Below are 11,154 nucleotides of genomic sequence, written 5' to 3'. Positions count from 1 at the left end.
ATTGGTGGTGGAGAATGGGCACCGGTGGAGGGATGGGTTATCGAACATTGTATGAGGGAAACACAAGCACAAAAATGTGTAAATCTGTAACTGTACCCTCACGGTGATTTACTAATTAAAAAATAAATTTAAAAAAATAATTTAAAAAAAACTGGAGTTTAGACATACTGTAAAAAGAGTTGGTTGGTTTTTTTTTTGTTTTTTGTTTTTTATTTTTTTGCTTTTTGGCGATGCACAGGGGTTACTCCTGGCTCTGCACTCAGGAATTACCCCTGGCAGTGCTCAGGGGACCATATGGGATGCTGGGAATCAAACCTAGGTTGGCCTCGTGCAAGGCAAATGCCCTACCCGCTGTGCTATTGCTCCAGCCCCCCCAAAAAGTTCTTTAATGTTACTGCATAAAGCTATCTTAAAGGAAGATACTATGCAGAGGAAAGAAGTTACTGATGCATACCAAGTCACTGTTTTAACTCTTTTATTTATTTTTATGTTTTACCTCTTATAACCTGTTTCCTGTTAGTTAAAATCTTCATTAGAGATGAGATCTGGAGCAGCCGCGCAGGACACCGCCCCTCTGCTCCTTAAAGACTATGATCCAGGAGGTCTACTAACCCATTTTGGCACCCAGAGACTTATAGAAATGCATGTAGACTGTGAGCTGAGCTATGACCCCATGCCGCCTCCAGTGGGGGAATGATTTTCTCTCCCAACGCTTTCTTTCTATGGGGAAGATAGCAGTGGCTCCAGCAGCAGCGCACACGTGTCATCCGCCATCTTCTAGGCCTCACAACCCAGAGGTACTTGCTTGTAGTGACGCGGCGCGCAAGAGATCATGGGATAGGGGTGTTACCGGCACGCCCTGGGCCCAGATGAGATCCGGAGCAGCCGCACATGACACGACCCCTCTGCTCCTTAAAGACTATGATCTGGGAGGTCTACTAACCCATTTTGGCACCCAGAGACTTATAGAATTGCATCTAGACTGTGAGCTGAGCTAAAATAACAGAAATCCAAAACCGCGCGGCTGCCAGCTCCTATAATCTTCATTGAAAGCAATGGAAACAAACGATCAAATGATGCCTTTTCAGCAGGTTTGATTGTTGGGGGAACATTCCAAATAATAATGGTCAGTTCTCTGTTGAAATACTGAATGTATCCAAAGTATAGAGAGAATAAAGTGAAGATCATCGGCCACTCAGGTGCGGGGAGGGTGGCATATTAGGGTTCTTGGTGGGGGAACAGGTGCACTGGTGAAGGGATGGGGGTTTGATCATTATATGACTGAGACTTAAACCTGAAAGCGTTAACTTTTGTCACAGTGATTCAATAAAATAAAATTTTAAAATTTTTTTTAATTTATTACTTATTAGCAGTAACTTTGGCATATGTATCAGTAAACTGACATTAAGGTAATCATGCTCAGTTTATAATATCTATTTAATGAATAATGAATCACTTGTATACCTTTCAAATGTTCTATTATCAAATATGTTTACCTTAAAACCTTAATTTCACTAAAATATAAGCATCATATTTATAGATTTATAGTAAATGTTTTTCAATATATTCCCTGGACTTGATTTATGGGTTATAGATGATTTCAAGCTTGATTTAATGCTGTCAAAAGACAGCAAATATTAAACATTGCCAGTTACAGTTAAACAATAAGCTTCAAAAACAGTAATAGATGAGTCATAGTAATACGTGATCTCATGGGCTACAGTATCCACTTTTTTTACAAATCCTCAAAAGATCACTTAAGTTGATCTTACAAACACATTCATTCCTATTCCCACTCCAATTCTTCATAAAAGTGAGAAGCTATGTTATGGGAACAAAGTTCAAATGAGAAAAAAAAAAGTCTTCCATTATTTCCCCACCCCATATAAATTAGTTGTGCTCTAGTTACTGCAGAACAAACTGTAGTTTGTGGGTTTTTTTTTTTGACAGTGAAAGAGAAGTAGGTAAACACCCCATCTTCTGTAGAGAGGCAAAGGTTTCTCTCATTGTTAGGATCGCCTATATTTGGGATTTGTTTTTACCAGAGATGAGCTCTTGAGATTAGATGATCTGAATCTCTCTGCACTCTCAAAAGACTCACAAGCATCACTGGTTTCAGATGAGGGGCATGGTTCCCAAATTTATTTGGCCAACAGCACCCTTTTGGGGGGTGGAGGGCAGGATCTTATTTATCTACTCATACCATGCCTGGAATATACCTTAAGAAAACAAACAGAAAGTGTCCCCCCACCTCCACTACAATTGAAACTACCACTGCCCCCATCTCTCTCTCTCTCTCTCTCTCTCTCTCTCTCTCTCTCTCTCTCTCTCTTTCTCTCTCTCTCTCTCTCTCTCTCTCTCTCTCTCTCTCTCTCTCTCACACACACACACACACACACACACGGGAACGGCATGGTTTCTCACTATATATAACACTAGTCTAGACATATCACCTGCATTCTAAGTCTTAGGGATGACTGTTCTTTGGGTTCCATGTTTTTTATGACTGTGTCTATGAGCAAACAGAATGGTCAGAGTTTGGGGGTGGAGAGCCATTTGGGGGTTTTCCTCTGATCTAAGCAAAGTGAGCAGTTGCAGCAGTTCTGTAGTCAGTCCTGTTTATTCCCTGGACAGAGATTCCATCAGAGCCAGGACCAAAGCTCTAGGACATCTAAATCACTTGAAGTTCCTTGCTTCCTCCTATGCCCACAAGCACAAGGCTTTCCAACTGCAGTGACTGGAGACCTCAGACTTGAACTTACTCCATCTGAGACATGAAGCCAACAAAGCAACATTTCCAACATGATTTTTATAGCCCCCATAACAGCATTAAAAACACAAGATGCAAATGGAAGTTCTACAATAGAAAGCATTTATTAAGAATTTTAGTACATCAGAATTTTAGGCAGGTATCAGATAAGACACTTAAAAGGAAATGAAGAAAAATGCAGAAGCAATTGCAATTAGACAAATTTTCAGATGTGAAAATGGCCAATCAGTAGGTCTATTTTAAGTTTGAAAGTGAGACTGCAAAGGAGTAAATGAGGATTAAATATTCTTTTCTTGATGAGTATGTTTTTCATGATTATTCAAAACTATGACACCCAAACATCTCACATATTAGGTTAGTGGTGGGGAAGGAAGAATATATCAATATGAATGAATTTAATATAACTGTATACAAGTATGTGGCCCTGGCATAGATAGGATCTACCTCTGGAAGTATTTCCACATTCCCACTCATAAGAAAGTTCACTTATTGCTGACCTCCTCCGGTATAGCAGTACCATTTTCTATAGGTTAAGAACTTTTACATCAGGTCAATCTTGGTTCAAGTTTTAACCACCATAGATTTTTCTGTTATGTACAGTATATTCTAAAACGTAATGAAAACCTAAGATATTTTATTATTTAAACCATATCACTCATTTTCAATGTGGGGTATTTGTACATAGAGTATTTGGGGGTATACTTCCTCTCTTTGTCTTTCACTGTGGCTCTTCTTTTCTTAATATTAAAACTGATTCCCCGCCCACCCCCACACCAATTTGTCCTGTTCTCATTCTTAGATACCCTGTCAATCTTCTCATTTTCTTCAGTGTCAGATACAAAATCCAGGCCTCACATGCAAGGCATGTGCTTTACCACTAAGTCATACATAATTTATCTTCTTCTAGAAATTATAATTTTCAATGCCTGTTATTCCTGGCAATATAAAAGAAAATCTGTCTTATCTTCTGATAATGTGAAATGTCAGAAGCAACACTTTGTCATATCTCAGGGGGCAAATTTTCTTTTCAGATTCTTTTAGTCTACATGACTGAAGCCAAGGCACACCTCTTTCAGGGTCTAGAACCAATGTACTGGACCTCTCTTGATCTCTGTCACTTCTTCTCTAAAAAAGACGCCAGTTTACCACTAACACTGTATTAACTGACTTATTCAATAAATACTCTACCCATCCAAAGTACTCTTAAGATACTTTAAAGAAACCCAAGACCTACATATCTGGATCCCCTGAGAACCATAGTAATAACCTGTGAATGGAAAAAAAAAAAAGATTTTATTCCAGTAAAATCTACACACACACACACACACACACACACACACACACACACACAATCTTCCTGATTATTCTTTCCTCTGAATTTCTACTTTCCAGGCGTCCACAAATACCACTATCATTTTCTATTAAGATGATCTTTTCTTGGTTGCTTATTAAAAAAAAAGGATTCACTACTTGACTGGAAAGAATGCCTGTAATTAACATTGTAGGAAGCAGAATGTAACAACAGTAAGTCTTTTGTGTAGGTTTGTGCGCTAAGCATGTTTCCTCACATAATCCTCTGAGATGGTGCTATCTACTAAACTTTACAAGTAAGAAAATGCAAGTGTTTATGCTTATATGGATAGGTATATTAGAGAAAAATTCGTTCTCTGAGTATGTATCCACAGATCAAAATGCCTACTTCCAGTGTGTTAATGGAATTAGGAATTAAAACCAAACTGACTGCAAAAATATCTTGTCTTCTCATTTTCAACATTTTATATATGCCCACTTTTACAGAACACGCAAACGAAAAACTACTACATAATTACAGATTAGGAACTACAGATGAGGAACTATCTGTACTATGCTGATATAAAGTTCTCATATTAAAATCTCAAGATGAATGATTAAAATATCAATTTACTTTTGATTACTACAGTCTTCACTTAGTGTTTATGGATTCGATTATGAAAATAGCAAAGAAAATATGTCAACATCTTATAGAATACCACTTCTTCTATTTCTTTAAAAGGCTGATGGGGTCCTAAATTTGCCCACTAAAGTGGGCCTCTGTGTATAGTACATCTACTGCTATGTAGGTTACTGTAAGTCTATCTAAATTAGGGCAGTTCTCCTGGTAACCAAAATTGACTCAGGAGACTACTTTAAATAGGTACGTTCTAGGACAGCTATGTGACATTCCTAGAAACAAAATAAGACTAGAACTTTATTACCTACTAAGGTAAAAATATTAAGTATTTGTAATATCTTTTCTGCCATATTTATTGCAAAGTCTTAAATTTTCTCATTATAATTTTAATTCATCTGATTAGTTTAACATCTAGTGTCACATATGTATCTAAGAGATACATAAACCTTTCTGAAAAGAGTACTAAAAGGGATTCATTAAAAATATGCTCTTAATGTTTAAACTTTCTACAGGGCCTTTACTAACTAGTTAAAAAACAAAGCTTGACATTCACTGTCCTATACAAAATAAAAACAGCAATTAAATGAAAGAGATGTGAAGAGAGAGAACAGGTCATTTATTTCATAACCAGATCTTCTGTTACCAGTAACAGGGACCAAATGACCCAGGATGAGTACTGAGTCCATGTAGTCACATAGCCTTCAAAAAGTAATCACATTCACATTCTCAACGCACAGACAGGGCCATTTAATTTCTTTCACAGGAGACAATCATTTGCACAGTATCATAATAAATAAATATTTCCATACTAAGACACATATAATAAGAGAAGCAATTATGTCTGTGGCTCATAAGCTCTACTATCATCAGCTGGGAAATATTTTCCATACTGAGGTATTCTTTCTAGGAAAAACAATAATCACCAGATTTCATTCCAAAGTAGGGTCTTTAAGAGTTAGGAATAAAGGTGCAGAGAATAATTTTAGTATCTAATTTTATTCTAAAATACAAACAAGACTCCTTAGGATTATGTCAACATAATTCCTTGATGAATTTTTGTCTCCAACTTCCTAATATAAAAGTCATTAAGTATTAGGTTTGAAGCTACTGACACTTGTTTGAAATTAACAGCACACAATGAAAACTTTCTCCTTTAGATGATCAGTTACATGAAATAAGCAATTATTCAAGACTTTTTGAATTACAAAGCATGTAAATGGCTCTACAATTACTAAAATCTCAAAAGTCAAAATGGATCAAGAAAATATTTTTAAGAGAAAGATGCATGAAACAGATCATTTATTTAAATTATTGAAACAACTTGGACAAGATTCTGATATAAAAATCTTAATAGAGATGAAACTGAATATTTGGAGTAGTCCAGTTAAAGCCACAGTTCTACCCAACATCTATTTTTCCATTGTAAATGAAATGAAAGCTATCTTAATGCTTTCGACCCTCTGAATTTGTTTATTTTTTTTCCATCCCTAGAATCTGTGAATAATGTTTTTTAGAGCGACACACAATATGACAGAAAAAAATCTGTGCAGGATATTACAAAGTACCTTCTTTATCACAGAGTACATCAACTATATTAAAGCTCTTTCTAGAATTCTAGAACTTCAGGAAAATTGCTTTACTCAAAACTAAAAAGCACTATAAAGGAAGTGGGGGGAGGTGAAATTAACCTCTGGTGGAATGTCCATGAATTGCTGAAAAAAGTGACCACAGAAAGTACAACGCATTTCAGATCAGTGCCATGCTCATTTTAAGTACCTTAATTTTTGTAAGAAACTTAAGATTTTATCATTCCAGTTCTATAGTACAGTGTTATCCTTAGAAAGAAAGCATTTCAGAATTTTTAAAATTCCTTTTTCTCAGGAACAATTACGATAGACTTAAGGTAGCTGTTGGCAAAGGATGAGAAATGTCAGAATCTGTCCAAATGTAACAAGCATTACAACAGAAAGGCTTCATAGTTATAAATGGAATCAGGAAGATGAGTTTTCAGTCCAAATTCACTACCACTGATTAATTTTAAATTTTCAAAAAGCCACAATTAGTAAGACCTGTTCACTTTGTGTAAGTAATTCTAACATAATTTCAGAATGGGTTACATTTCAGGAGCACACCCACGGCCTGGTCGCAGAGTGAGGGCGCCCACTAGAGGCTGGTGTGCAGTATCTACTTGAGCAGATTCTGCAGCATTGCCGTGGCATACGTGGGCCTTGCCTGTCTGCTCTCGATTGCTTTCTGGAGGTACTGAATGCCACCACAGCGTTCCCACATTTCTTCAAATTGCCTTGGCAAAATCTCGGCACCACGCTTTCGAGTCAGGCCTGTCTCTTCAAGATTCAGCTCACACATCTCCATGTCATCTTTACCTGCACAGACAGGACGTCAGAGAGTGATCATTTCTCTTTACAGAACCATTTAGCACAAAACCTTATTCTTTTTTTTTTTTTTCTTTTTGGGTCACACCCAGCGATGCTCAGGGGTTACTCCTGGCTTCGCACTCAAGAATTACTCCTGGCGCACAAAACCTTATTCTTGATGTACCTATCAATTCTCAGAGATAAAAGAACTTTAAAATTTTTCTCTCCCACTAACTTGGAAACCTGCTTAGTGAATTCACCTAAAAGAAACCTGTCCTCACCCAGGTAAAATATATTAGTATCAGTTGACTGAACCATTTATTAGGTTTAAAAAAAGTTACTATTTATACAAATTATAGCAAATCAACATATGAACACCAGTGAAAAAACCCTTTGCCCTACATAACCGTAGCAATTACATATCCTGATTGTTATAACTCCCAATCAACTGGAAATGTTTAACTGAAAACTTCCATCTGTCAACCTAGAGACTTAATGAATTATTGTATTACAAATTATAGTTTTATTTAGAGAGTTTATAACTCTTTTTAGTTTTATCTCTCTTTTTTTTCCAGTGATTCATACACACCAGCCACAAGAAGGATGGGTGTCTTGTCAGGATGGAGTTCCATTTGCCGAGCAATCCACGGTCCATCAAAATGAGCATACCACCAGCCTTTTTTCTTATTCTGCGGGTCTTTGTATTGGTCAGCAGGGCGGATGAATGGGATGCGGAAGAAGCGCTGCTGTGGATTCATTTCAATCTCCTGCTGCCTGGCAGGAAGCTGAGTTGCCGAGTTCTGCTGAGCTGATACACAGAACAAAGAAAGTTACACTAGAAGCCCAAGGGAGATCAAAAACAGACTTTAGACCTAAAACACACCATGAAAAAAAAAAATTTCCTCACAGGAAATTTAAAGCAAATGTAAACATTAACTGCTTACAAAGATCCCAGTTCAGTATGATTTAGAATATTCTTTCCCTCAAGATATTCCCTATCACTACACACACACACACACACAACACACACACACACACACACACACACTGCTAATAAATTCTTCCCAAATGATGGTATCTATCAATTTAATTCAAAATAAATGACAGGAAAGCAAACAATACTACTTAATATAATTCATATCTTTTCTTCTAAAAGTGAATATAAGCTATAGAATTAATTTTACTTTATTGTTTATGATAAAAATCAGCTATAATTTCATAAACCTGAAGAATTCTAGGTAGCTGTTAACTGAATTACTACTTCCTCCGAAATGTAAAAGACATAAAAGATTTCTCTTCTGGTTTGAGGATTTTAAATAATCAAGATACAGATATTTTAACTAATAATACTTGGCAACTTCTTTGGAACAAAATACCTTTAACAGTAAACAAAGAACTTTCCCTCAGAAATATCTACTTACTCTGAAATCAGAAGTTTCATAATGAAATTCACTGAATTATACAGAAAATATGTACAGTATTTGGTTTCCTTTGCCAATTAGTAAAAAACTTAAAAACAAAAATAAAAATAAACCTCAGATAGCAACAGACATTGCACTCATCGCACTCATCTTATTTTTTTATTTTTTTGCTCATATTTTTACCTAAAAGTCTATTTTTTTACCTGAAAATATAAATATTTCCCTTGGGCAATTACTTTACATATTTAGTAGCAAACCTTTTAAAGTCCATTTAATCTGCTTATACTCATAAATTTAAAAGTGGACCAACCTTTTACTGCAGCTTATTAAGAATCTCACCGAAAAACTTGAAAAATTAGGTAATAGATATATAAATGTCAAGAACAGCCACACAGGCTACTGTAAGAATTTCCAAATACTAGACAGATAAAAATATCTAGTATTTTTACACCAAGACAGAGCAAAAGCCTTAGAGTAGCTGAATTGATTTCTGTGCAAACCAGAGAAAGCAATAAGCAGTTAGCAAAGTTATATGTATACATTTAAATATGCCCATGAAGGAATAAAACAGAGGTCCAGTTTTGTTAGTGACTTTGAAACACTGCTCCACCTTTAGTATATTAACAGAGATCAGCTGATTTATTTACTTTTGTTCCTATTTCCCCTAAATCACTTATAATACTTTTGTTTCCATTTCAAGTTTTTAAAATTATCTGCTTGGAAAATAAACAAACAAAGCCAGCAAGGAAACAATCTGGTCATCTAAAGAAAATTTACCTAATTTGCAAAAAAATACACTAAATCAAATAGAAGAAATTTGAAAAGAGCAGCAACAACAAAATCATTCCCTTCATACTCACTACTGAATAATTCAATGTCCAGTTAGTAGGAAATGCTCCATGACACTGATGGTCAACCAATTGCTATACTTAATTTGTTCTTTTAAAGTAAACCTCCAATAATGTGTTATACTGAGTAGCACTGTAGCACTGACATCCCATTGTTCATTGTTTTGCTCGAGCGGACACCAGTAATGTCTGCACTGTGAGACTTGTTACTGTTTTTTTCGTACTGAATACGCCACGGGTAAATCAAGAAACCAAAAGGAAAGTCTTAATAAATTTTTCTACTGATGCTATTTGTATTAGAAAATCTAGCAATTAATGTCCATCTGGAAATCTTAAAATATGTGTTAAAATTTGAAAAAATCTTGAAACTATTTCTTTCGTATCAATTTTTGATATCTTCAAAAGTGTGAAATAAGTTTCATATGTAGTCTTTCAAATGTAAACCTCAATAAAAGCACTTAATAAATTAGGTCTAACCAATAAATATAGCATCCTACGCAAATTATGACTCAACTGATTTTAGAAGAAATTTATTGTACACTAATATGACCTCAAGGCTTTTAAATAATCAACAAATATGCATCACCAAGAACTATAAAAGTAATCTCCTCTTCCCACTAGGAGGTAGCCTATTAAAACCTGTACACATTATCATACAAAGTCTCTTTGGACAGAAACACTTACACCATCTTAGCATTGGAGAACAGTCTGTGAAACCATCACCTCAAGTTAGTCTTTATTCTTAAAGAATAGTTGTTTATTAAGAAAGAGTTTTGCTACAATAAGAATTGTGTATACTCTCAGTTTAAAATACTGGGAGTTGATTTTTAAAATAATTTGATTAAACAAAAATTTATTAAAAAATTTGTTTTGCATATTTTGCAGTGAGCCAAATAAAAATGTCATCTCAAATTAAATATTTTAGTATGGATAAACAAATATCAATGTACAATACCACTTAAAATTGCAGCAAAACAACGTTTAATAGAAGTTAGTATTTATGAGGTATTTTTTAACCCATCAACCAGTTAGCTCATGAGTCATGAGTTAGCCATTGACTTACGTGAATTGTTCAAAAATGGTGCAAAATCTGTGAACAAATATTTTATATTGAAGATAAAAATTCCAAACTCTTAAATGAGCATCCTAAATTCATAAAGCTTCCACATTGGAGGGGCAACTATCAACATGTGAATGTCTTAGCCACAGTCAAATACCATCAGAATTACCTAGGAAGATACTGCTTTCCAATTTTTGTGTTTTAGAAAAGTCTGGTTGCAGGACATATTAAGAAAATGAAAAATCTCATTGTGTAATCTGGGTAAATAGCACTAGTTAAACAAATACCCAACATAATGACTTAATAATCCACATACCAGTACCTTTTGTTTTGTTTGGGGGCCACACCCAGGAGTACTTGGGGGTCACTGCTGACAGTGCACAGGAATCATTCCTGGCTGGCAGTGTTCAGGGTGCTGGGAATATGGGGTGCTGGGATGTGGGTCGGCCACGTGCAAGGAAAATGGCTACCTGCTGTAATATTGCTTTGGCCCCCATAACAGGATCTCTTAAAGCAAAACTGTATTACAAATTACAAAAGTTAATTACCAAAATGTCTGTAGACTAGCTTCTCAATTCACTGAAGTATTATTTGCATTAGAGGAAAAAGCATTGCTTGTGCTTCCCTATATTCGATATGTATATATTTTAATTTCTTCGAATTGTTTAAATCTGAAACTCTTGCCAGCTTGATTTTAAAAATTATAAAATATACACTACTCTCCAAAATCATTGCTCTTTCAAGAGCAGG

General features: G+C 35.4%; 1 protein-coding gene across 2 annotated transcripts in view; it reads right to left on the bottom strand.

The window, feature by feature from the left end:
• Positions 1 to 2,851: 2,851 nt before the first annotated feature.
• Positions 2,852 to 11,154, bottom strand: part of MYO6 (myosin VI) — a 151,185-nt gene continuing 142,882 nt past the window's right edge. The window contains exons 31-33 of one of the 2 annotated variants that reach the window (XM_055134699.1): positions 10,408 to 10,434; positions 7,665 to 7,883; positions 2,852 to 7,084 (exon numbers count right to left, since the gene is read on the bottom strand). In XM_055134699.1, the coding sequence (XP_054990674.1) occupies positions 6,885 to 7,084; positions 7,665 to 7,883; positions 10,408 to 10,434 (446 nt within the window). In that variant the 3' untranslated portion in view covers positions 2,852 to 6,884. The remainder of the gene's footprint in view (positions 7,085 to 7,664; positions 7,884 to 10,407; positions 10,435 to 11,154) is intronic. The other variant, XM_055134700.1, reaches the window with a different exon arrangement.

The sequence above is a fragment of the Sorex araneus genome, chromosome 4 (genome assembly GCF_027595985.1).
Source record: "Sorex araneus isolate mSorAra2 chromosome 4, mSorAra2.pri, whole genome shotgun sequence".
NCBI lineage: Eukaryota > Metazoa > Chordata > Mammalia > Eulipotyphla > Soricidae > Sorex > Sorex araneus.
This window is presented reverse-complemented; position numbering and strand designations above follow the sequence as displayed.